A 27,152-nucleotide genomic window follows, 5' to 3' on the forward strand; every position below is an offset into this window, starting at 1 on the left:
GCTGAATGGCACCCAGGAGTACAGACAGATTTGAGGAACCCTCATCACTGGTTGTTGGCCTCACATCCACTCATCCTTCTGCAAACAAGTAGCAAACAACACTGCTGAACTGCTGTCCTGGATAAATATACATACAGGTGACTTTTCCAAAGCAGTGCATCTTTTCCCACATGCTCTTCTTACCTATGAAATTGTGATTGAAGACACCTCTGAGCCAGATCGGTGTGAGCTTGCAAAGGGGCAAAGCTTTGGGATTTGGGCACACTTCTCTTTGTTTCTTTGCTCAGGCCTTTTGTGAGCACAGAATACATGTAGGTAGAAAACTTTTGACTACACAGGATCTTTTGGGTCTATTGTCCCCTGTCCTAGTTTAGGGCAAATTTGGGAGAAAAACTCCAAATGGGGGTTTCCCCAGGGAAAAAAATTCAAATGACCCCTCCCCCCAACTGGTTTGGGAAAAATAATTGCCTTGGAGAGAAGTGGAAAAAGATGTTTATTTAACAGAAATTGAATAATATTAAACAATAAAACGTCTTGTTGTTCGATGGGATGGCGAATCCAGGAAGAAATGTCCTTTTCCATGTGGTGTAGTTCGGATTGCTCAGGTTCTTCTCAGTCCTTTTGGTGATGGATAGTGCCGAGGGCCAGGCCCCGGTGGGCCAAGGGCTTGAGCTCCTGGGGTTTGTCTGGGTGTTTTTCAGTCCAAAGCAGATTTGCACAGATCCAGGAGAAAAGGAAAAAAAGGTCCAGGGAACTCCTCTGCCTCAGCTAACTAAAACTAACTAAAAGCCAAAGAGAAGCTCTGTCCCACTGTCTCTCCGTGCTGCAGAGAGCACAATCCAGGAGCAGGATGCAGAGGGGTGATTTTTCTTTCAACACAAGCTGCGTGCTTCTTCTACCCCCCATTGCTCTCAGAGCCAGTCTCAAAGGTGAGAGGCCCAGCGAGGAAAGGACGTGGTGAGTCACTGGGACATCAAGTGAGCTGTACTCTGATAACCTCAGCACATCTCCTCTAACCTAGCAGGTCCTAGTCTCACATTCTATGCTTGTTTTTTTAAAAAATTTAACTTGTATAACATTAAAAAAACACACTGTATCTACAAAAATATATATAAAGAATTAAAATACGTCATCACTATTTAAAAACTACAATCAAAATGTATCCTCAAATGTACATTATAATATAAGAACACTTCATCCCTACTATACTATATCCCTATACTATACTACTATCCCTATACTATATCCTACATCCCTAACTCTAAAGCCTAAGCCATTAAACCTATTTGTCAACCAGGTTCGGAGAGGCAGAAGGTTCTTCCTGAGCTCCGAAGAAAGAGGGCTCTTCTGGATGGGAGGCAAGGACTTTGTGGGCACACATGAAGCATGCAGAGAAAACTTCTTGGTAGGAGAGGAGCCTGTCAGGTCTGCAAAATGGAAACACAAAGTGTAACAGATAATGCAGTGCAAACCTAAAGCCTCTGAAGCTCCATATATCATGGGACAGATTCCTGCAAACTTCTAAATAGCTGCACAGGGAAACCTGCTCCTGCCTGCAGCCACTTGAGGCAGGCCAGAGGACACCCTGCCCCACTTGCACAGAGCTACCACAGGAACAGCCTGGCCTCTGGGCTGGCCTGGGACAGCAGGGAGCCCAGAGCCCTGGGCTTTGCAGCCATGGCTCAGCTGCACATGCAGCCTCCTGCTCCTGTCCCTGCCCCACAGCTGAGCAGCCCTACAGCTGCACGGGGCACTGGCAGCAGCACAGCTCATTGCAGGGGGCACATGCAGGGCAGAACTGTTCCCTGGGGATGAGCACAGGCTCTCCAGGCTGGCACAAGACCCTTCCTCCTGCCAGAGAGCAGCCCAGCTCCCCCCTCACCTGTGTGTGAGGCTGAGCCCGGCTCAGTCTTCATCTTGTCCTCAATCTGGAGTTGTTTCAGGCCCCCCATGCCTTGACTAGGAAGGGCAGTGGAGAGAGCGGAGGCGGATGCAAACCCTTCCTCAGTATTTTGTCATTGTTGGCACAGCTACAAAGTCACGTCCGGAGGTGTTGGAGTCAGCTCTTCGTCATCTTCCTGGAGAGCATCAGTCCCTCACCAGCCCAAGATGCTGGAGAGGTTTTCCCGCACATGTAGAGGCTGGCTGGCAGCACACTTCCTCAGCTTGGTGCCCATCACCTTGTAGAGGGCAGAGGCAAGCTTGGTGACCACAGTGCGGACATTGGCGCTTCGCACGGGCAGCGCCTTGTTCCCCAGGAAGGACCAGAGCACGGGCAGGGCGTAGCGCTGGACGACTTCAGGGCTCCTGGGATAAACCCATTCCACAAGCACTGCCGGGAGAGAGACACAAGCTTCTTAACCACCAACCTGAATGCAAACAAGGATCTATTTCTAAGTTTTGCCTCTGGCTAAGATCAGAGAAAGAGCACACAGAACCTCTTGAGCCAGAAATGGGCAAAGCAGCTGATCCTCCCAGAAACAGAACCAGCAACCCCCCAGGATTAATTTCTCCAAGCAGGGCCTTGTAGCTCTGGCAGACTTTGTACTTTTACTAAACTATTTCATGATCTGTTTCTGCAGGGATAATGCCTGAATATGACAAATTGCCTTTTATTTCCATGGAGAAGTTGTCTAAACCCACACTGAAAATGTGGACATGCACTGCAGAGAGTCAATTGAAGGATTTGCAATAAAAAGGATGATTCCATTTTTGTGACCTTTGATGTCAGGTGCCAAAAGTCTAATCTGGCTCTTCCCTTTGCTTAGTGGCACACAGCAAAGGGCAGTACTAGACCACACTTCAAAACTCCAGCCCACCAGAGGTGGGTGCTGCTTGACATTTGGAGTAGAAACATCAGTGACTGGCTGGTGTCATTGGCAGAATGCTTTTGTGGCTTCCAACAAACAGCAGTTCCAAACCCCAGGGTGTCTTAGATAATGACCCAGACCCCATTGCCAAGGCATCTGAGCATCTCCACGTTTTAATGGCATTTCCCCTCCCAATGTTAATGGCATTTTTCCTTACAATGGGGAAAGAGAGAGAGAAAACTGTTACCCAGGGGACTGCAATTTAACCAAAACATGAGTGTTTCCTCACATTGTGAGAAATGTGAGAAATCTGAAGCATCCTCTCTGCTCGTTTTCTGAACTGAACAATATGAAACACAGAAGAAAACTGAGTATCAACAGGTTCCGTGCACAGCAGATTTAGCTGAGAGGTCAAAAGCTGAAATGGCCTGGAGACCATTCTCATTTTCTAAACAGGCAAAATGCTGCGTAGGAGCCATTTACTATACTGTGGTGGAAGACACTTCATTTTCTCTATGCTGATAATTCACCAGCAGTCATCAGCATTTCAACAGCTCCTGGAAGTACCCAAAACCAATGCTTCTAAGTGGGAAAAGGGTTATGGTATCCATTTAAAAACGGGAGTTCACTTGAGTTGAAATGCAATTAAAGACATTGGTCAGTATGGACGTTGAGAAGAGAAAGAGCTGTGTGTTCCTACTAAATCTCAGAGAGCGCTTCTGCTCTTTCTAAAGTAGCCCTAATTTATGTTTAATTCCTTCATTTGAAAAAGAGATCAAAATAACTGCAAAACTAAACTCCCTCTTCCTGGAGATCTACTTTATTCAACTGCTCTTTAACACGCCTTTGACATTCCCAATCGCTGAACATGCCCTTTTGAGATTCACAATGAAGATACAAAGTGTATTAAACCTTGCATTTAAAGATGCTGGCAGAATTAGTGGTGGATTTAGCCCCAGTTAAAGCAAGGCCATAAATCAGCTTCTCCACTATATATTGAGATGATGATGTTTCCATTCCTTGTCTGTTGCTGCCATAGCAAGCTCCTCTGAGGAATCAATTAGCAGCTTCATTTGTAGCATTTTGGACAGCGCTGACATAGGAAGACACTGTATGCACTCCCTGAAATGCTCAGCCCAATGCCACTTTGACAGCACAGGCAGGGAGCCTCAGCACTCTGCTTCTGCCCCTCTGCCCACAAAGGCTGCCCTTGCACTAAATCTGTGCCTCTAATATGTATGTTGAGTTTTGACCTAAGCTGAGAGCCCCAGGCCCTGCAGGGTTCAGCCTCAAAACCTTCCAAGAGCAAAACAAGGATTCTGTGAGGACAAAACAAACTGATCCCCTGGAACAGCATTTGCCACCACTTTCCCTCAAGGGTCACAGATGCCCTTGAACTTCCAAGAGAGGAGCCAGCTAGGGTATTTTTAGCCCTTCCCTTTCCTGAAGGTGGCTTCTGAGATGTCCCAGTGAGAGCTCAGCCACGAGGCCGAGCACTGCCCCCGTCTCAGATGCTGCACACCACGGCAGCAGCCAGGAAAACCTGCCCAATACACCTGCCATGGGTGTGGGGCAGGAGAGACAAGCTCAGCAGGTCCTGATTTGGAGGAGCTACTCTACTGTCTATTCACAGGCATTTCCTGTACATTCTTCCTTGGAAGACCTCTTGGCTTAGAAGGGTTGGCCATACCTGTGATACGCTCTGTGATGTCCAGCAGAGCTTGGCCACTCAGTTGACTCCATCTGTGGCCAAACTCTTTCATCAGTGATACTTTATCTACAAGAGAAACACACGTTTCTGCTCACTCTTCGGAGGTCATAAGAGAAAGGACAGTGAGGTGGGAAAGGGCAGGAGCAAGCCCATTTTATAAAATAAAAGTCAATTTCTGCTGGTTCTTGAATCCATTTCTTCTTTCCTTCCAGCCTCCTAGGGAGGGTTTTTAATTCCAAAAGAAAAGCTCTCCTTGTACAATTGTAGATCCAAAATTGTCTGCTGTACCAGGAGCTATGTTAAACATTTCACATCAGGGACTTCAAGAGTTCAATCACATGTAAGCAGTGAAAAGGGTTTCCATCCCAGAGTAAAAATGTGCCCCCCATACTTGGAACAGAGAAAGGCTCCGAGTCAGGCAGTTCATGAGCTCACAGAGCAGCTGAGGTGGAGAAAGTGGAAACTCCCCTGGAAGACCTGCCTTTCTAGCACTTCATTTCTCACGCATATTCCCCAGTGCGGCATTTTCAGAGCTGACATAAATCTGTGTGGCAAAGGAATTTGCAGCAGCCCTTGCCTAGGTAGCTATTTGCTACAGCCATCTTGCACCATGCAAAACAACATGTGGAACAAGGCATCATTGACAGCTGGATTTCTACCTGTTTCTTACAAGGAAATGAAGCTGCTGAAACAAAAGTTCTCCTTTGAAAAAAGAAGCCAAAGAAGGAAGGTGGGAAATGGGCAGCTAATGCCTATAAATGTAGATTCTTCCAGGAGGCTGCTCTGCAGAAGCTCTGAGGGGCCTGTGTCCCTTCATGCCAACAGCAAAGCTATTCACTTGGGAAGTCAAATGGGGCCCAAGCAAACTCCAAAATCCCCTTGGCTCTGAATTCTAGCAAAGCTGTAGTCCAGGACTTCCTCTTCAGACAAGCAGCACAGAGCCAAGAGCTCCTGGGACCTTTGGGAAATGCTGATGCACATTCAAACTTGTTGGGGCACTGGTGTGTAAAGACTGCAGCTCCACAGCTTCTGGTGGATGTCAGCTGCAGCATTCCACAGACAACAAGAGCTATCAAGGCTCTCAGCATTCTCTTGTGTGGGAGAGGCAGAGACACAGCTGAGGAGAGTCCATGTCAAGGGTCAGCCTTACCTAAATGAGAAATGGATTCTTCCAGCGCTTTCCCAGCTGCAGAATGAACCCCGGGATCCTTTGAATTCAAGTTGTTTGTAATTCCTTCAACCAAATGGATGATCACCGGGCTCAAGGCATTTTCCAGGATGCCAATGATTTCTGCCAGCACGTCCAGCGCTTTCTGCTTCACCCTCTTGTGAGTGTCAGATATTCTCAGGACCAAATAATCAAAAATCTGTGGAGAAAATAAACAAAATGACAGCTGGATTACAATGTCCTTCTTTGAAGAGGGGATGTGGACATGTGCACTCAGCAATGTAAAAGATTGAATCTGATCCTTTTGGACAGGTCAACACTTGCTTGCACAATTTCACTGTTTTCCTGGGGACCACTCACTGCAGTGGTTGCACAACCTCATGCTGGTTGAAAGATTTTCATCTATTTTGATGAGGTATGGGTGGGGACAGAATAATTCCTATGGTGTTTCCCTCCCCCTGTAAATTATTTGATTAAATAAATTAATTCATTTATTAATTGAAAAATATGACCTTTGCTTTAGAAGTATGGAACCAGATATTTACAGTGCTCATTTTTCTGTACACTTGCCTCAAGTACTGAGGGCAATTTTGATATTGCCAAAACTATGGCTGGAGGAGATCTAAGTTTTCTTTAGTCTGTCTCTATCTCTGTGTCTGGAGAAGTGCAGGGCTCTGATCAACTCTTCCAGGAACCACACCATTTGTCTAACTAACACGTAGGCTTCTGAAATTTAATGTGCTGTACAGCTCTTATTAGAGCAGGTTCAGTCCCTTGACAGCCACATTATAAGGCACCATTTACTGGAGAAAGGGAAAAAGCAGCTTCTGGGAGGAGAAGGCACAGGTCTGTTCTTATTCATTTTCCTCCTTTTCCAGAGACAAGAACAGGACCCCCCAAGAAGGTTGAGCACCATCTTTCCCAAGAGGAATAGGGAATGCAAATGAGTAGCCAGACGCGTGCCTGTGCAAGACAAGATGAAGTTTACAGAAGTGTCCTCTAAAACAATCTGGGTTTAAACCAACCCAGCCTGATACTTCTCTTCTCCATCCAAACCCATGTTTTATTTAGAGAATAACTGCCATGCTTTCAGTGCTGCTATTCCCTTCACTTAACCCAGCTGGGAGTAGGAGAGAGCAGAAGCTACAGCAGCAGCAAACTCTGTCATCATCTGATGAACAGCATCAATAGGCACCTGCCCAACAAATACAGCTGGACTGAAAGAACTTGTTCTGAAGCCTGGATCTGAATGAAATTTGTCTGTGTAAGAAGGACCAGCCTGGCCCAAACTGCCAGGATGTAGTGCCAAGACACACAGAATGAACTTCACTGCTCCAGGCTTGGGGAAGGAGCTAAAGGAAAGGAACAATGAAGATACCCTACATACTTGGACAATGTTAGTGGAGATGAGCTGGGGGCGAGTTTGGCACAGCTCGAGAAGGAATGCCAGTCCTTCCAGCCGTGTCTGAAACCCCTTGGCTTCCAGGAGATCGTAAAGCTTCTGGAGCGGCTCCGTTTCTTCCACAGATGGAGGTAACGTGACCTGGGCTTTTGCACGGTGGAGGAGGCGTCCCTCAGAGGTAGACTTCACCCTGGAAAATAAAACCAAATTAGAACTTGGTGGTGATAATACCTTCAGTTAATGGAGAGCAAAACATCTCGAGGAGCATCCCTAATGATGTGATTTCCAGCTAGAAAATCATGAGGCTCTGAAAAACAACGTGGACCTCATGACAATCATTACAGGAGACAATCTGCGAGTAACATTCTCACCAGTGCTCACTCTGGAAAACCAAGGATGAGATGTATCTGATCTACCTTCAGATGGCTTCCCAGGCACAAAGGTCTCATTGCTTTGTGGGGAAAGAGAATTTAAACTTGCAAATTTAAATGCCTCCTCATAGGGGACATGTGTGTCTTATAGTAAGGAAACTCATCACTCTGGAGAAGTGTCTCTACAGTAGGCATGACAATCTGTAACAGTAGCTCAGATGCCTCTGAACAGATGAACAGGGGCATATCTGAAGGATCCAGGAAATCAGTAACAGAGATAAAAAGAGAAGGCAGACATCCCAGCACTATGCTAACTTTATGTTTGCTTCCCCAGAGACAGGATCCACAGCTTAACAAACCCACAGGGAACAATTCTCCTTCATCAACCTGTCTCTTCCATGAGCATTCCAAGTTCCTAGCTATGCTACTGAGGCATGTGCTCACTCTTCTGCCACCACTGAGCATGACAGAGCTAAAGAACTCTCCTCTGTTATCACAGGAGAACAGGTACAAGTAGCTCTACCCCTGGCAGAAAGGACAGCAAGGACCAAATTGCTGTCTTAAATTTGGACTGCAGCACAGGGGGAGATAAACCAAACATGCAGTCCATCAAGCAAACAGTGTGAAGGACAGGAATATCATAACAAAACATCCACATTGAGACACCTGTTGACCAATGTCGCTTAGGAATTGCCTTGATACTTACTACTCAAACTTGGTACTGTTTGAGAGTAAGAAAGCCATGAATCAGCCAGGCCCAACAACTTACATGGGAGCTGCTTGTTTGGGGGAATGGCATCTTGTTTCCTGACTGGGACTTCTCATCAAAACACCAATCTGAAAAAGACTCCTCTCTGATGAAAACAACCAACCCTGATTGAATTTACTTGTCCCAAGTCCGGCAGCAGAGACACAGCCCTCTCCATGCCTCCACAACACTGCCCTTGCCAGTGCACTGCATCGTCTGAGCCACAACCAATGGGTGTCTTTTTGTTACCCAATTTCTGTGGAAACCTCTCCAGAGAAGCTGTGTTCAGTGTAATGCAGAAGTAGCCAATTTTTATTTAGAGCATTTGTAGGGAATGGAAACCATCTCTGGCACGGGTCATCTCCCCCAGAAAGATTTTCCTGAGGAAGGACATGTAAAGCTTGTCACGTGCTTTGTCCCATCTAACAAAAGTGCTCAGTACCGTTTACTAGAAGGCAATGTGGCCTGGGGCTTCTTCGAGGAATCGCTGCTCTTCTTCACCGGCATCTTGACTGATGGGCCTTCACCCTTCTGGCTTTCCATCTCCTACAAAGACATAAAGAAACCCCATGACTCTTTAGAAAATGCAATAGGAAACTCCCTGTTTAAAACACAAGTTGGAACCTCAGGATCACGGCTACCAAGGCTTAGGGAGACATTTCCTAGCTTACAGAAGGCAACAGACCAGAGATTCACTGATGCCAACTCTTTGTTCTCAATAGCCCAAGGCAGGTTATGGGTGCTGCCATACTGAGCAGCACTCTAAAATCCCAAATTCATTAGGCTTGAGCAGAAATGGGAATAATGCACACTGGTAGGCAATGAGTGTTCTTTAAGGAAGCAGCAGAAAAATTTGGACTCTCTGGGAGCTGGCCCATTGTGTTGGAAGTTGATTCAACACTCGCTCTCCCTGTTCCTCCACAACATCACGCTCCCTTCTATGATGTAGATAAGAAGAATAAAAAAACCCACAAACAAACAGATGGTTTTCCACTGGATGCTGCTGAATTCACCAAGCTTCCTCCAGCTCCATAGGGTTAAGAGCTATAATGCAGTAGGACAGTATTCCCAGCAGGCAGATGGTAATTGTAGTAATCAGGATTGACATGTACATCTTTTGCATATTTGGAAGTTTTCCTGGCACTACAACATCCAGTGTCTTTTGCATAGACTATGTTATCTTCAGAAGCACTATTCGCATTTAATTCCTTTACTGGGGGCATAGTAGGGAGAGCATGGTGAGGGGTTACACTTAAATGAAAACCCTTTTTCTCCTCTTCCCCTTTCCCCTTTGTGATATTCAAAATATTCAAAACCCCACTTTTTCACCAAGAATACCAGTCCCTTTGTAGTCTGCAGATGAACAAGCTGAAGATTAACTGCTCATTCCCAGGAGCAAAGTGATTCAGAAGGATGAGATAAAGACTGATTAGGTATATTTGATCTCATATAAGCATTGGCAATCCTTGCAAAAAGGAGACATTTCTCCTGCCAAGCACTTACTTTCTTCTTAATTCTTGTCAGAATATCTTCCAGGTCACGGGTAGAAACAGATTGCTCCAAAAGCCTTTTAAATTTTGGGTGACTTAGCATCATCTTCACCATCTCCTGTCCATAGTGCCTAAGGAACAAAGGAAGGGAAAGAAAGGAAAGTGAACAAACATAGGAAGAGTGTTAACAGAAGAGGCTGATACCTTAAACCCATCAGGTGCAATCCTTGCATAAGAAGGCATTACCTACTCAGCAAAGAGAGACATTTACCTCCACTTGTCGCTGCACAGTGCTGTCAGCTGAACACAAGAGGCAAGAGGAGAACGTGGGGCAACAGAAAATACCATTTGATTCTGAAACTGTGTGTGTGCTTCTGTGGGATCAATGGATCCCAGGGAACAATCAAAACACATCTGCTTGGTTGTCAGAGCCCATTAGCAGTGTCTTGCTGCCACTGCACAATAATTTGCCTTCCTTTAACAGGCAGGCTGGCCAGGACAAAACACCTCTTGCTTCCTATTGATTATTCTATACCATATGTATGGACAGGGGCAGCTCGTTGCTCCTGTGTTCTTGGCAGCTATTAATGGGAATTTACTCATGAGGGGATTTTGGTGGTTTGGGTTGATTTTGCCACTCAGAACCTGCAGTGCTCTTCAAGAACAAATTTGGAGGCCATTCAGCCACAGATAACAGCATTATAGATTTCTTCAGAATAGGTTTAGAAAGACTGAATACATTGGCTAAAGACCCCTGAAGTATTTCTAGGAGAATCTTAAGTTAATGAGAAATATGTATTTGGGATCCTTCAGTGATGAAAAGTAGGCAACACTTTGTCTTTGTATGGTGCACCTAAGGCCAAACAAAATTGTTAGTCTGGCTAATCTGAGCTCTTTTGATCTCAGTCAAGAATCCTTCAAGTCACAGGAAGCTGGCAATGCTCCTTCTTGCTGGACAACCTCAGGTTACCCAGTACAGTCATTTCCCTGGGGAACTGGTCACAATACCAAGGCTGACAGAGCTCAAGAAGGGTTTGGACAATGCTCTTGGGCACATGAAGTGTCTCTTGGGGTGTCCTGCACATGGCCAGGAGCTGGACCTGATGACCCTGATGAGTCCCTTCCAACTCAGCGTATTCCGTGATTCTATGACCCTTATCCACATGGAGAGGTAACATATTATTTCCTGTAGTTTCTACAATTTTGTGGGTTTCCCTTTTAAAGCCAGACACCAAACAGATTTCGTGTTTTAGGAGGTGAAATGAAGATCATTACCTTGTGTCCTTGTGACAGTCCTGAGCAAGCTTCCCTGCCACCTGTGCCAGGTTCTCAGCCCTGGGTGTGCCTGCGATCTTCGTGACTCCAATTTTCCCCATCAAGGACAGGAGGAGTTCGGCCGCACACTTCCGCACCTGGACGTAGCGGCTCCTGGGAAGAAGAGAGCAAACACTGGGACACAGGGAGAAGGAGGCACAGCAGCACAGGCCTTGACCAGAGAATGCTCCCTGTCCTTGCTGGGCAAAGGAGGCCTGGGTTCTCCCTGCAACTTTAGACACCTGTAGGAGGTTCTGTCCTCAGATAAACACAAAGTTAGCATTGCACAGAAGGAGTGGCTGCAAGGAAGAGGGAGGAATTCAGTCTCCCTGCATTATCTGATACTCAATTTCTTTCCCAAAAATTTCCCTGAGAAAGATTGAAAAATAGATTACATATGAATAATTTAGAAATTAATGACAACTCATGCTGACCCATCAGAGGCACCCACTACACAAAGCAGCAGAAGCAGGACTGAGGCTCTTTCCTCCCATTTATCCCCAATTCTAGAGACCTCTTGAGAAAAACAAATGCAGGGAAAATGCCCCATGATTTGGGGCGTGAGGTTGCAGAATATCCAGCAATGCTGCCTGTTCCTTCTGTGAGGCTTGGCAAGGGATACATCTGAATGTTTTACCCTATTCCAAAGCTGAGGAAGGGGTGTCAGGCAGTTCAGCCAGGTTGTTCTGTTCTAGAGACTGTCTCTTGGGAACTATCAGGCCCAGCACCAACACTTAAGGCAGCATTTGCTTCAGCTGTCCCATGGCATTCGGCCTGTGAAGGTGCCTGTAAAGTGATTCATCATCTCAAAGCTAACATGAAACATCAGTCTGAACAGAAAGTAAAGCTCTACGGCCAGGACAGTCCTACAAGAATCCTTTTGGCAGGAGCTGCACCTGCTGTGCTGTCTGTGCCCCACCCAGCACATTCTCTCCCATGTGCTCCATGCCCCAGCAAGTCCCCTCCTTCTTTCTCAAGCTAATGGCATAATGAGGAGGCATGGTTTGTCCCAGGGCCTCTGTGCTTAGCGCTGTGAAATATCAAAGAGCGCTCACAGCTACAACTTCAATTGTCCCTCTTCCCACAAAAGCACAAGGCTCTATCCTTAGCCTTTGCAGGCACTATCCTTTTCCCACCATTCACCAGCTCTGGGAAGCTCTGACAGGCTGGGAGAATTCCAGGAAGCAGCAGGAAGCTGAGTCAGAGGAGGTTTAGGTTGGATATGAGGAAAAGGGTTTTCACCCAGAGGGTGGTTGAGCACTGGAACAGGCTCCCCAGGGCAGTGGTCACAGCACCAAGCCTGACAGAGTTGAAGAAGCATTTTAACAACAATCTCAGGCACTTGGTGTGATCCTTGGGGTGTTCTGTGCAAGGCCAGGAGCTGACCTCGATGCTCCTGATGGGCCCCTTCCAACTCCCCATATTCTACAGCTCTGTGATTCTGTGAACTTATAGGCTGCAGGAGGGCAGAAACAGGTGACAAGAGGAAAGAAGTGAGGTTGATGGGGGAATGAAGTCCCTGACTTCACAGAAGATGCAGGATGCAGGAGCCTTCCCTCCCACCATTCCCATTCTGTCTCTCATCCCTTCCCCCACGCACACACTAGAAGGTGAAGAAGATCACTAGAAGCAGAAGAACCTACTTGGCTCCCCTGTCCATGAGAGCAGCCAGTGCTCGTGCAGGAGTCACGTTCTCCACCATGATCCCCAGGGTCTGATTGGCTGCTTTCTCCAGAAACTCTGGGGAATTCCAAACCATCGGGAGCAGGACCTGAGCAACCTCATCCACTTTGGAGTCCATGTCCTTCTTCAAGGCTGCAAAGAGCTCTCCAAGAGTGACGATTGCAGCGTAGGACACCTTTGAGCGGAGGTTGGTCACCTGGGGAAGTGATGAGAGAAACATAAGAATCACCTTGAAAAGAAAACCAGTGGCCTTAGACAACAGTCCCAGGAACTGACAACACGTCCCACTGTGTCCAGGGCAAGATGAAAGCACAATAAGAGCAGGAGAGCATAGGCACACAAAGGCACTTAGTCTGGCACCAGTTTCTGGCCTCAGACCTGCTGACAGCAGGCCTAAAAACAAATCATTTCAATTAACTCTTCTATCATGTCCACCCCTTTGATTTTAGGCCCGTTTATTCGGAAATAAACAAATTAAACAAGCGCTGCTAGCAAACAATAAGGCACAAGTCATAAAGACAAAAGAATCATGTGCTCCTGTTCAAAAAAGCAACACTATTAGTTGAAGGACTTAGCCAAGAAATGGAAAGCACAGGCTCAAGTCTACAGACTAATTGGCAGTGTTGAATTACAGCTCAGGCAGAGATTAGGACTCTGGAAAATAACGTAATTAATGTCTCAGTTTGTGCATTTGCACCTTGCGTTACAATGACACCTCACTCAAAGATGAGTGTCAGACAGCCAACCTACCAGGAAATATAGCTACATGCACACACTGATCCTAGCTGACAGACATTAGAAATACAAGGTCTAGAAACAGAAATGAAGGCAATCCCTGAGCACACATGGACATGAACATGCACATATCTACTCTACACACCATGTATGAGGTATGGGGGACAATTCAGAAGAATGTTCTCACCTCGCTGGTAACTGCCAGGCAAACTTCACGAAGTCTACAAAGCAAGACTTCTGAATGGGACCCAGCCAGCTGTGCGATGCTGGAGAGCGCCTTCTCCTTCAGCTCCCTGAAAGGCAAGTCCCAAAAAGATTGGTTTTTCTCTCCACCCAAGAACTAGGCAGCACCCTCTGAAATGACCAGGCTGGCAGCTCAGTGGGACCTCAGTGGGAGGTGCTTTTCAAGGAGCACTTCAGGAACTCGTGGCCACAGGATTCTGTGGCTGTCAAAAGCACACACAAATCCAAAAGGCAAAGAGAGGGGTTTCAGAGTCTTCATTTGTGGCCATTTTACAAGACAGCCTTTCTGAAACCTCTGGCCCATGAAATCCGTGTTTCACTGCTTCTTAGAAGCTGTGAGACCAAACCAAGCTGCTGTTTCCTGTCACCTCCCTGTTCCTGCCCCTGAGACACAGTCCCATGGGGCTGTTACTGGGGCTTTTTCCTTCTTTACAAGCCCCAGCAGGCAGTTCAGCAGTAAGAGACTGCACTGGCACTCTGGAGCTGACTTTCCACTCTGCAATCCAGGCCTGTCTCTCACCCACTCCACTTCTTTTCCTCCTTGCCCAAAAAAGCAGCAGGATGTCCCAGAAGATTCCACAACTGGGCAAGAACAGCTAAAACTCTGGCAAAGCCCGCTACCTAAAACAACCCCCACAACAGCAACATGTTATTTAAAAGGTGCAAACAACTCCATCTCCCAGCACCTGCTTTGTGCAGGCCCTCAGCTACAGGCAGGTTTGTGAGGCATCAGGGCTGCAGCACAGGGCTGGTGATCGATCCCACAGGAACCCCTGATGTCACCCAGACCCCCCCACACCTCCAGAGGATCTCTGCACCTCACAGGGCACCAAGGAGAAATGGGGAAGAGAAAGCAGAAGAGAAAGGGCAAAACAAAGGTGACTGCACAAGGAGATGCATTGTGGCAGATTTTTCATGTTTATCCCAGTGTGAGTGGAGTCCTTATCCCCGTGTGAATGAAGCATCCACCAGTGAGTGGATGCCAACCCAGACATCAAAAAGACAACCAATACCTCCCAACATCCGTCAGGTTACCACGTCTGGGCCTCCTTCTGTCTGTGTCAAATTTTGGGACACGATGTGAGTTATAACCAAGTATCTCAGGCCCATATGAAGCAGTGAGAAGTAAAATTTGAAGGAAAAAGTTAAATTCCAAAAATGCAAGATTCCTAGAAGATTATATTTCTTTTTCCTTCTTTTCTGCCATGAGACCTTCAGAGGTAATGACAGGCTGAGGGACTTGAAAGCACAAGTCAGGCCATTTCTCAGGAAGAGGAACTCCCTGGAGCTGCTTCTGGCATTCACATGCAGGAGGTCCCAGGGAGACCCTGTCACCTGCCATTGCTGACAGCAGTGGGACCAGAGAGAAGAAATCTTACTCAGTCCCACTGGGCCAGTGCTCCAAGGCACCCAAATCTCTACACTCAAAAGTGCTGCCATCCTGCTTCTGCCTTCAGCCAGCAAATCATCTTGTCCCACAGCTTTCTCTCTTCCCTCAAGATTTCCTCTGCAGCTCCATGGAGCAGCAGGCAAAGCGAGCAAACGGCAGGGACCTGCTGCAGCTGGAGCACTGCTGCAGACCAAGGCCAAGAAAAGGCTGCTGTCAAATCTTTATCCTCTCATGGCTCTGCAGTGGTTTCACTGGTGCCCCTTGGCCCTCTGGGCTGTCGGGGCTCAGAGGCACTAGCAAGATCCACTTCTGAGCTACCTTAACGCTAAGAGGGAGACAGAGTGAACGGGGCCTTTCTTACCAGTCATCGCTGCCCAGCAAGGACAGTGCCTTGAGCAAGGCCTGCTGTGGGTCACAAGTGGCTGTGTCCTTCTGCCAGTTCCCACGCAGCAGCTCCTCTCGACGCTTGGCCCCAGAGGCCGTCTGCGAGGTCACTGTGAGGAGAGGGTCAGCCATGAGCGCTGCAGCCCCGGGCAAGGCACCCCGCCATGGAGCGGCCTGCAGCCCCATCTCCCAGCCAGGCTTCCGTGTGGGACAAAGTGGCACTGGGACAGACACTTCCCTGCTGCCTGGCTCCTTGGGCTGCTTGCTTTCTCCCAGCCCCCCCAGCTGGGCACAGCTCCAGGCTAAAGCTGACAGCTGCCCACACAGCGCCAGCTGCCAAGTGCCACAGCTACCACAGGCAGCGGCAGCTTCCTGATGCCGCAGAGCTCCCACTGCCTGCCAGACAGCGCCCACCAGCAGGACTTGCTAGCCCAGGAGGGAACCCCTCAGCTGCCTCTCTTGTCTCAGCGCCCTGATTTCCCCCAGCCCCGACGACAGAGGCACTCTGCAACTCCCTGAGGAAAGACCTGCAGCTGCCTCGCCACAGCACCAAGCCCAGCCTGAACAACCCAGCCCTGCTGGGCCCGGCTGAATCCCCACGGAGCAGCTACCAGGGAGCAGCGATACCTGACCCTTCACTCCTGACAGCGCCTCTCTTCCCATTGCCTTCAAATCTTCTAGACAGCAGGCAGCTGACTGCACATACATTGTAGCCTACTGTTGGCCAGGGAGTACTTTATGGATTTTGTTCTTTCCAAGCATCATGAGTCTTTGCCCTTTCAGAGGGACACACTGGCTGTATTTCAAAGATGCTGAAGTGAAATTTCTTTGTCATCAAATGGATGTGTTTGTGAACTCAGCAGTGCCTAAACCTACACCTGAGGAAAAATGCCATTTCCAGTCTAGACAGTTGATATAAAAGCCTTCCAAATGCAAACTGAGGATAAAAATATGCAAATACAGCAGCAAATTATTGCCAGACACATGCTCTTGATAATCAGGTGTCCAGGCTTTGCCTTAATTCTATTTTTTGGCAAGGAAAAATATACAAGGTATGAGAAAAATCAGATGATAAATGCATTTCTTATGAAACCCAACTGTCATCAAAAGCACTGTGCATCCAAAATTTCAGGTCATGCTGCACTCAATAGCTCATTTCCTAATTGTCCTGGAGTGACTTTATGATACTGGTATCCCCTATCATCTGGTTTATGTTATATATTAAGTTCTGCACCTTTAAGACTGGCTTTGAGAGCAAGAGAGGGGGGAAAAAAAAGCATGCAGCTTCTGTTAAAAAAAATCATCACTCCCACACATCCCACTCCTAGACTGTGGTGTGTGCAGCATGGACAGACAGCGGGACAGAGCTTCTCTCTAGCTTTTAGTTAGTTTTAGCTAGCTAAAGCAGAGGAGTTCCCTGGACCTTTGTTTTCTTTTTTTAGATCTGTGCAAACCTGCTCTGGACTGAACACCCAGCCAAACCCCCAGAGCTCACACCTGTGGCCCACCGGGGCCTGGGCCTCGGCACTTTCCAGCGCCGGAGGGACTGATAAGAACCTGAGTGAGCTGAGCTGCACTGCATGAAAAAAACTTTTCTTCCTAAACTTACCATCCCATCGAACAGCAAGAGGTTTTATTATTTAATATTATTCAATTTCTGTTAAATGAACAGCTTTTCCCACTTCTCTCCAAAGAATTTTTTTTTTCCTTTTCCTGAACCAGTTAGTGAGGAGAGGCATTTACCTAAAAAAATTCCGATTTAGAATTTTCCTCCCTAATTTACCCTAAACTAAAACAAATACACTAATGTGTAGATGAAAACATCAGAGCTGTCTACAATGATGGACTATCAACACTGAACAGAATCTAGATGAACTTCTCTAGACTCTGCAGGGTTTCTGTGCTACCTTGCCTGTTCTCACAAAGTATACCATAACATCAAAAATATTCAGACGGGGGCTAATGTGGATGTCACTGATGTACCCCAGACACTGACATCAGTGATGTCACTGCAGAAGTGTGTGGACATACACATCTAGGTTCACTATGAATGGAGAGCCACGTCAGGCTAGTTCTGGTCAATTCTCAACATGGAAGTAGCACCTCTAGAAAGGAGCATTCCAAGTATCATTCCTAGCTCCTTTCTTCTTATCTCACCCTACTTGCAATGCTAGCACAGGCACTCTACCCACAAGGGAGAGACAAGAACCACTAGGGACTATCTGCTGGGTATTTACTGCAGGCAGCAAACAGCCTGGGAGCACCAGGCAGCCCCTCCTGGCTGTCACCTGCTACATACGGCCACTGTATTTGGCTGGGGTGACACAGGAGGCACTGCTTGTTCCCTCTTGGCATTGCAGGCTGTGGGATGGCAGCAGTGAGGAGCCACTGGGCACTTCTGGGAGCAGCAGCACGACTGCACCAAGCTGCTGACTGCCACGCAGAGACAGCCCTTGCTGGGATAGCAGGAAAGCTGTCTGCAGAGCCGGACAGCAGCACAGGCAGAGGGATGAGATGGTGAGTGGACAACTGATCGTGGTGGTACTCGTAGGTGCCCAGTGAGCACACCCTGGCACACTGCCCCACAGCTCATCCCTGCAGTTACAGCTGCCTCTTGCACCAGTGCTGTGGTTTGGATTATCAGGAGGGGCAAAAGCCAGAGCTTAGGCCTTTACCACTACTTTATTCAGCTCAACTTCCCAATGGATCTCTAAGAACCAACTGCTCCACTACTGCAGAGCTGGACTAACTCAGAAGTACATTTGCTGTTCATTCTCAGGACAGGCTATGGACCCAAGATCCCAGCTGTGCTGGGTGAGGCAGGTGGCAGTTTGTGCCCCTTGGGCAAGGAAAAACCCGTGGGGGAAAAAGCTGCCTCAGAGCAGGCTTACCTGAGGAGTTGCGTGGGAAGCTGCCAATCCCATGGATGATGGGCATATTGGGCAGTGAGGGCATGTTGTTCTGCTTCCTCAAGATCTTCTCCTTCAAGGCACTACCAGGGTGTTTTCTCCGCACACTGGAAGCTGTGCCATCGACAGGCGGTAGGCTAAAGCCTGTGGGGAGACCAAAGAGGAGCTTGTAAGTGGAGGCTGCTGCACAGGGTGACGATGGAAAGGGCCAGAAAACTTGCTGGACTTGGGTAACAGCTCTTTGTTATCCCAAAGAACTTCAAGTATAACAGTGGCATGCTAACATGGGACTGTGATCACAGTATCACAGAATCCTAGAAGAGTTTAGCTTGGAAGGCACCTCTAAGCACCATCTAGTCCAACCCCTGTGAGCAGGGACATCTTCATCTAGATGAGATTGCTCAGAGCCCCATGTAAATTGGATGTGAACACCTTCAAGAATGGATCAACAACAGCAGCTTCTGTGAGCCAACCCTTCCAGTGCTTCATCCCCTTCATTATAAAAACATTCCCCCTAGAATCTAATCTGAATCTACCCTCTTCTAGTTTAAAACCAAATTGCAGTGATGCTTCCCCTAAGAAAGAAGGAAAACCCAGTATTGCTTTGCTTTTGTTTTCCTGTTTCCGAGTCTGGCTGGGGAAGTTACCAAATGAAAGTGCAGATAGCCTTGAGTGATGCCCTTGGGCTGAGTGCTGCCTCCTAAGGTCCCTGCTGCCACCCTGGGGGCAGCACACACAGCACTGCAGTCAGAGCCCCTCAGCCAGGATTCAGTCAGGAACGCTGCTTGCTCCTGGGGCTACAACAGAAGCACTGGCTCGGGGCTTCAGCACAGCTCTACAGTGCCAGCTCCTCAGCAGGCTGTGGCAGGAGAAGGATCTCTGGTGTTTTCATTAGAAGCCGTTGAATTTTGTTTCTACTCAGTTCCACCATGGCTGAGAAGCCTTCTTCTGGACTCCCCTTCCCTGCAGGCTGCTCCCCAGGAGAGAGTCTGAAGCCCCAGTCAACTTTACAAGACAAAATTTTCTACTCTGAAAGACTTTGGAGATGAAGGTGGGAAGCTGATATTCTCTTACTGAGTCAGTGAAACCTTGGGCATGACTCTTCATGCCTCTGTATTATCTTGGGGGGAAGGGAAAGAACTCCTCTTCAAGCTTCCACTCAGATGCAAGCAGAACAGCCTGACTGCAGCACTCACTTCCTGGCTTCTGAAGAGCTCAGCTCTGAAGGTCTCTGAAGGACCTCAAGCAAACGACTCATGTGAAAACAATTTCTAGAAACACTGATATTAATGAGCAGAAAAATTGAGAAAGAGAGGGCTGTGAGATACAGCCAGAAAGGTTACCATGAAAAATCAAACTCTCATTTTATTTTTCAGCCTTGCTTACGCTTAACATTACAATCTTTGCTTCTCTGCTCCTGAGGGTGCAATTTGCACACATTCACAAGTCTGCAGCTTGCTCTGCCATTCAGAACTTCTCTAAAATGACCTTGGCACCTAAAGAAAGCTCCTGGCATGACCTTAGCACCATCTCCAAATCAGTCACCTTTTCACCACTAGTAAAAGCCACACAATTGCACTTCAAAAAGCAAATATATCCCAAGAAGAATCCCCGTCCCTCAGGAATGGAAGATTATGATGATCAGTGACATTTGGGGCCAAGCAATAAGGAAAGGAAGTCTGCTCATCCCTGTCTTTAACCCTTACCTTTCCAGAACTGTCCCTCAGGTCTTCGTCACTCATATGACCAGGACTGGTGGGACGATCTGTCCCCTTGGCTTGGCTCAGTGGGAGGCCTGGGAATGGAAGGAAAGGTTGGTGTAAATCTCTGGCAGATTTCAAGCCTTCAAAAACACCATGCTGGGCAACAGGCAAGACAGATTCCAGATTGCAGAGGTCTCATAAAACAGGGATTGTGTATAGAAACCTCCTGCTCCTTAATTGGAAATTTCACAGGGACTTTCCCTCAGAGGAGGTTCCCCTGTTTCTCCCAGTGCAGAACCAGACAATGTCCAAGCATCCCCTTCACATCCCAAAGGGTTCAGCTCAGTAACTGCCCCAAGGAAAGGTTTTCACCTTCAAAGGCAGGAAGAAGGACTGGGAACATTTCCCTTTTCATGCTCAATGCCTGCTTTTTCTCTGACTGTGACACTGGAAAAGCTGCAGGGAGATAAACGGCATGTGCTGGATGGAGAGGAATGTTTCTTTTTCCTGCACTGCATTTCCAGGGCCGCAAGGTACCACTCCAGCTCCAGCCACTCAGCACTTCACACTGGAGGAATTTTCACTGCACCACCACAGCACACTCCCAGTGACTGGGCTCTCCAAGAGCCCATTGAGACCATCAAGGAATTGAAAATAATTTAAACAAATTTTGAAAAGAATTATTTTTAAACTAAGCTTTTGAAATATCACTTCTGTGTCAAAATTCTTAAGGTCATTTGAGGACAGACATGTCCTGTACCAACCTCCTTCTTCAGAGTCATCATCTTCACTTATGCTGCTGGGTGTGGACCTTATGAAAACGGAAGGCAAAAGAACAGATGAGGAGGAAGAAAGAGAACGGAGGAAATGCGTGTAGCATGAAAGGAGGCAACCCTTCTTAGCATGGTCACTCTGATGAAGGAGGAAATGCAACACAGAAACTAAACAAGATGCAAAGATGATTCATTGTCCTTAAGCTCTCAGTTGCTGGAGTCAGACAGAGCTGGCCAAGCTCCGGCTGAAACACAGCAGTCATTCTTCAACTTGCATCCTAACCCCCCAGTTCTGCTGTCTCTCCTTTTGGAGCCAAGTGGCTCCTACAGCCTCTCTGAAGCAGTAAGAGCTGCTGAGCTGAGACACGAGTCTCTATGGAGGGCAGCTCCTTTTGTACTGCTGCAAAGCTTGACTTTGCCTTACACTGGTGACAGTCTCGTGCTCCATGTGGTCAGAGCACTGCTGTCTCCTGAGAATGATATTACACCTCCTTACTCTTTCAAGACAAAACATGCTTTTTCACACACAGCATCTATGGAAGGATATTCAGATTGCACTTTAAAAGTCCTACAGAAGATTTTCAAGGTGAATGATAATTGGATGACCCCTCCTTTTTTGTTATCACTCAGATAAGCTTGACAGCTACATTTTCTCACACTTCTCCAAGCCAATATCTTTCCATCAGCTACAGTCCTGTACCTCTTCTCCTGCACCTTGCTCTTTTTGATCTGAAGCCCAGACTGAATTATTAAACATCAATTGGATTATACATCTATACCCTATAACATCTCTGGGATCTCATTTCACAGTCGAGACCCAGCACAGAGAATTTCCACCTTAGGTTTACTTTGGGATCCCTTTTCTTTCAAACAGTTGGCAACACACAATGATCTCCAGAATTTGACAATTACATCTATGAAGTAATTGATTCTCAAAGCTAGTTTTCATCGCCCTTTTTTCTGTAACTCCCACTCAGTTCTGTGTTGGGGATTGTCGGTATATTTAAAAAAAAAAAAAATTATTATTTTAGAAGTGTTGGCACATGAACTATGGCACCTGACTTTAAAGCAATGAGCACTGGAATTTGCAGACACCTTAACAATTGGCAGTATTTGTCCAATCATATTCTTGTGGCTGCAGATGTTGACAGTGAAGCATCACAGTATTCAAAGATCTGCAGCATCCAGACCCATGCAATACAGTTCCCAAATGACACCACAAACATTACAGAGGGAATCAACAGCCAGGTCCAGAAGAGGACCTGTCTTGAGGCTGTTTTCAGTCCTGCCTCCTCTTTCCCACTACCACCTTTGCTCTTGGGCCATTTGGTGGTGGGTTTGACATTGGGCTGGATCACCACAGATAGGGCCAAATGCTGAATACACAGAGGTTTGCCTAAATACATGGGAGAGCTGACTGTGCAAAATAACCTCACGAGATGGGAAGAGCGAGGTGAACAGCACACTGGAGCAGCAGACACCTTGGCTTACCTCATCTCCAGGGACTCTTGCACATCCAGCTGCAGAGAGCTTTGCAGAGACCCTGCAGCACTGCCAACATCGGGACTTACTGCCCTGCGTATCGGGGGGATCAAAGGCAGTCCCAGTGACCCCTTCTTCTTATCCCCTTCAGTGGGATACAGCAAGGAAGCCTGCAAAGAGTAGAGTACAATGCTCACATCAGGCATCCAGTCCTGTCCCCATTCATGCCTCAAGACATTTAGCCATGGTCTTCACTGGGACCTGGCAGGAGAACAGAAATCAGACTGATGGAGCAGCTTGGGCCAGGATTGGGAATGCAAAGGGAAGTGCTGAGGGAGAACCTAGAAACCCTTCAAAGTCCTCTCCTGCTATTGTTACACACTGAAAATGTGAAGTCTGCACCACACACCCATTGCAAAGACATCCTGAAGCTCAGTGTCAAGCTGAGCTCTTCCTTGGCTCAGCTGCTTCCCTGGGCTCACTTCACAGGGAAAGCTCACCAAGCTCTGCCGGCAGCACATCGACTGAAAATCTCCCACACAGGACATAGCTTGGTCTCCTTACCTTACACCTTTTTCCCTTTGACTTCAGCTCCTCTCTTTCTCTGGTGTCTTCCTCATAGCCACTGCCATTTTTCCCACTCTCCTTCTCAACGCTGCACATTTCTCTTCTGTTGGAAGACTGAGAGTTTTTCCAGCTGGGAGGAAACAGAGCGGAGGGAAGGAGCATAGAAGGAGATAGCCGGAATGATTTGGAAAAAATGAACCTAGTCAGCCCTGCCAAGAAGAAACAAAAAATGTTACTGAGGCAGCAAAGCAAACTTAAAGCATCAGAAGCTCCATATTTTGTGGGAGAGAATCCTTGAAAACTTCTAAATAGCTGCACAAGTTGACATTTCCAGGCATGAAGACCCTTGAAGCACTCCAGAGGAAAAGCCCTGTCCCGCTTGCACAGAGCTCCCACAGGAACAGCCTGGCCTCTGGGCTGGCCTGGGACAGCAGGGAGCCCAGAGCCCTGGGCTTTGCAGCCATGGCTCAGCTGCACATGCAGCCTCCTGCTCCTGTCCCTGCCCCACAGCTGAGCAGCCCTACAGCTGCACGGGGCACTGGCAGCAGCACAGCTCATTGCAGGGGGCACATGCAGGGCAGAACTGTTCCCTGGGGATGTGCACAGGCTCTCTAGGCTGGCACAAGACCCTTCTTCCTGCCAAAGAGTGGCCCAGCCCCTCCCCGCACCTGTGTGTGAGGCTGAGCCCTGCTCAGCCTTCATCTTGTCCTCAATCCGGAGTTGCTTCAGGCCCCTCATGCTTTGACTAAGAAGGACTTTCTGGGTCCAGGCTAGAAGGAAGTTGGAAATGTCTTTTTAATATCTCAAGCCAAGTACTAGGGGACTCATCTTTCTCTTGCTGGCTGTCAAACACTAGCTTAGCGTGGTTGGCTCTCGGTAACGCCTCCCTTATTCCTCTTATTATCAATGTCCTATAATCTCTCATGTCCTTCTTTTGGATTCATTTGGGTCCCAATTTGGTTGGACGAGTGGTTCCTTTTCTTCTCCCCTTGGGCCTGCCCGATTTTCCTGTTCCCAGATTCTCACGGCAGCCTCAAATCAACCGTGTCTCTTCTGAACAGAAGAGCATGCCTAGTATCGAATTTAATTCTTCCCAAGTGAATATACTTGGGCCTAAAAATTGATCTAATTGATTTGATATTCCAGTTGGGTCCTCCAATAAATTTTTGATTTTCTTCCTAAAATTTCTTACCTCGGAGGCAGTTAATGGAGCATTAACAAAACCTATTCCCCCTTGAGCACCTCCCATCAGTACTTCCTTCAAGGGAAATAGTTTTTCAGCTCTCTCCTTTCCATTCTGACTCTTCTTGGCCTGGAACCTTGTGTTATAGCTGTGATATCTTGAGCCTTCATCCGGCTTCCCCTGCTCTGTTTCTATTTTATTTTCACAACAACAAGCCTTTTCTGCTTTGTCTGTCCTTGCTATACACGCACTTTCCTTTTTACTACCTTTTACTCAGGTTAGCTTCTTCTCCAGGGAGCTGGGACGTGGGGGAAAAATGAAGAGGGACATTTTGAAAGGTGCTTGGGGCAAGAATGGGTGTACAGTGAATCCCTGGGGTGTTACGTAGAGATCTGAGGGACTAAGTTGTGTTACAGGAGGCCCTGAAGCAGTGGGTACAGGGGTGACTGGTGAACTTTGGAGGCCTGAAGGGGCACTTAAGGGGGAAAGATGTGGTATGAGGGAGGTTGGGGGCAAAGCGAGGTTCACGGAAGGGATAGAAAGGGTAGGTTCAGAAGAACACATGAGGGTAGGGATTGTAATGTTGAAAGAGTGAGAGATGGAGTGGGGTATGCTGGTAAAGGAATAGGTTGAATAGGCTGGGTTGAGGTAGGGGGTGGTGGAGAAGGAAGATGGGACTCAGGTGGAGTTGGACGAGGGGGTGGTGGAAGATGGTCAAGGGGGTCCCATTTTTTCTCGGGTTGCTCAACCTCACTCCTCTCCTTTTCCTGCTCTTTGGATACCTTATACACTTTAGTCTTTACCCTTTGCTGTATTTCTTAACCAGCACGCTGCATACCTTATTTCCTCCTCATTTTGGATTTCCTTTAAATTAACATACCTGTTCAACACCATACATGACCACTTTTCTTGGGAGCCGTACCATGGCAAATATACAGGGCCCTTGGCTACGCTTTCGTTAGGCCATACTTCTATGGAATACTTTATCATTTTGATTTTATCTAGGTCCTTTGAAGTTTCCTCATTTCCTCACTTCTCAAGCATCTCCCCCAAAGGACTGGTAGGGGGAATATCTTTGAGCAAAGCCTTCTCTTTCTTTGACCTAATTGCCCTATGGGCATTCTTTCCAGCACACTGCCCCATGGTCGAGTCACTCAAATATTAATTTGACACTTTCAATATTAATTCAAACTATTTGTATAATACTGTTCTATAAATTTTAATAAAATAGGCTTGGGAGTGGAAATTGAGAAGGAAAGAGTAAGTTTCTATGTGAAATAATGTTATTTAATCTACAGGGGTTTTAAGGGCTATAAAGGTGACTATTGGTGTGGGGGAATGAAATAAAGATGTCAGAATTTATGAAATAAAATGGCAGATCCTAAATAAAAATGGTGTGGGAAACAAAAGAAAGATGGCAGAATCTTAAATAAAGGTGGCGTGGGAAATGAGATGAAGATGGTGGATGCAGAATATAATAATTGTGGGAAGTGAAACAAAATTGCAGAAGCTAAGAAGCAGAAGGAAATAAAATGGCTGGGTTTTAACTGAAATAACCGTGGGAGGACACACCTCTCCCCTAAGGAGATCCAGCCTCCTGCAAAATGGCCACTGCTCTTCATCATCTAAGCTTCCCCTTCTTAATCCCTGAGATGGCATCTCCTATAACAAGGGCATTACAAGATGGCAGATTCCTCTTTTTCTCCTGAGGAGTGGTCTGAGGACTCTTGGCTAGCCCTCACCCCAGAACCTCACTCATCAGGGGCTCACTGCTTTGCAAACCAGAATCTTTATTGCTAAAAGCTAGCAATAAAAAAAAAAAGGGCTATTAGAATTAAAACTAATATATCTCAGACGATAGACACAAAACATTACCCAAACCAAAACTAGTTTTAAAACAAAAGCAACCTGTACAGCAAACCACCAACCGCTAAAAAAGAATTCTATTGGAATTAAAACCAGTATCTTAAACAGTCAATAGACATGAGATGCTACTTAGATCAAAACTAGTTTTGAAACAAAAGCAACCAGTAACACAAAATCCCGACACCACGGAAGTAACCATAAATCCCTATGATGATATGTTCTCTTCCCCCTCCTCTGTCCTAATGATTGAGAGGGCCCTCCCATGACCAGCAACTTCCCTTTCCCCTACAAACCCCTCCAGCACCTTTTAAGCCCTCTGGGTTTCTAACTCAGGGCCCCAAAAGTCAGTGGTTTGTGAGGTATTCCACCCTATGACCTCCTTTGGCACCTTTTAAGCCCCTGAGTTCCCAGCTCAAGGGGTCTCCCACTAGCCAGGGGTCCCCAGGGCTGCACTCACTCAACTGTCCACACTTGCTTCGGGGGTCTGCACTGACAGCCCCCGTCTCTTTCACACATACTCGCTTCGTACCGCCTTTTACCTTTAACCCCGCTCAAGACTTACCCTGAACACCTTGAGCCCCGCTCCCTCTCGGAGGCTCCGTACACTCCAGGCTGCTATGCCCTCGGTACTCTTTCAGGTGCAGCTGGCACCTCCTTCCTCGGTCGAGAAGGAATTCAAGCCCAGGCAGCCAAGAAGAAAAACAGCTGGGTGTACACTTCCCTGGGCTCTTCTTACCACGGGACCGCCTCTGGGCATGGCTATCCCAGACTAGTGCCCAGAATTCTGGTAAATGAGGCTCAGATGTTCTTCAGAAGTCAACTCGTTTATTTAGAAACGAGCAACCACTGAGGGCTGAGGACGAGATAAGCCCGACCCCAAACAGCAGTCTGGATAAAGAGTTACAGCCGCACAACAGGCCGGGCGCTTCCTTCAGAAAGAGAGTTCCTCAGGAAGAGCCAGTGCTGGACACCCCAGAGGTTTTAAAGTCTCTCGCAATGTCGGATTGGTGCGTTTTTCAATCCGCAGTTTGATTGGTCTAAATACAGTCCTTTGATTGGTCTTTAAGATCACGCAACCTCCACCAATCATTTCCAAAACTCAACGCTCCATTGGTCCGTTCCTTCAGCCAATGAGGATGCACACGTCATCTGGGGTTGAGACTTCATTTTCCTAGAAGGTTCCATTCTGCTCTGCCTTCGTTAATCTCAAACCCCTTCTA

At 47.3% G+C, this 27,152-nt stretch overlaps 2 protein-coding genes across 3 annotated transcripts in view; one reads left to right on the forward strand and one right to left on the reverse strand.

The window, feature by feature from the left end:
• Positions 1-27,152, forward strand: part of LOC111942001 (uncharacterized) — a 235,442-nt gene that overhangs the window by 130,592 nt on the left and 77,698 nt on the right. The gene's annotated exons all lie outside the window — the stretch shown is intronic.
• Positions 477-26,921, reverse strand: LOC111922366 (TOG array regulator of axonemal microtubules protein 2-like). The gene is made up of 16 exons (XM_086878896.1): positions 26,495-26,921; positions 22,881-23,092; positions 22,326-22,486; positions 20,065-20,153; positions 18,341-18,502; positions 15,427-15,559; positions 13,620-13,725; positions 12,658-12,893; positions 10,976-11,128; positions 9,714-9,831; positions 8,653-8,756; positions 7,077-7,281; positions 5,672-5,888; positions 4,501-4,587; positions 1,883-2,332; positions 477-1,427 (listed from the first exon to the last, which is right to left on the reverse strand). Exons 5-15 carry the CDS (start codon positions 18,402-18,404, stop codon positions 2,097-2,099), a joined length of 1,659 nt encoding a protein of 552 aa, XP_086735022.1. The 5' UTR covers positions 18,405-18,502; positions 20,065-20,153; positions 22,326-22,486; positions 22,881-23,092; positions 26,495-26,921; the 3' UTR covers positions 477-1,427; positions 1,883-2,096.

Source organism: Cyanistes caeruleus, chromosome 2 (genome assembly GCF_971803275.1).
Source record: "Cyanistes caeruleus chromosome 2, bCyaCae1.hap1.1, whole genome shotgun sequence".
Lineage (NCBI taxonomy): Eukaryota > Metazoa > Chordata > Aves > Passeriformes > Paridae > Cyanistes > Cyanistes caeruleus.

Coding starts and splice junctions, on each gene's coding strand:
- LOC111922366 (XM_086878896.1), bottom strand. CDS start 18,404: ATGCCCTCACTGCCCAATATGCCCATCATCCATGGGATTGGCAGCTTC. Junction 13,726..15,426: donor TTGCTGGGCAGCGATGACTG/GTAAGAAAGGCC, acceptor CTTGCCTTTCAG/GGAGCTGAAGGAGAAGGCGC. Junction 8,757..9,713: donor TGACAAGAATTAAGAAGAAA/GTAAGTGCTTGG, acceptor ATGTCTTTGTAG/GAGATGGAAAGCCAGAAGGG.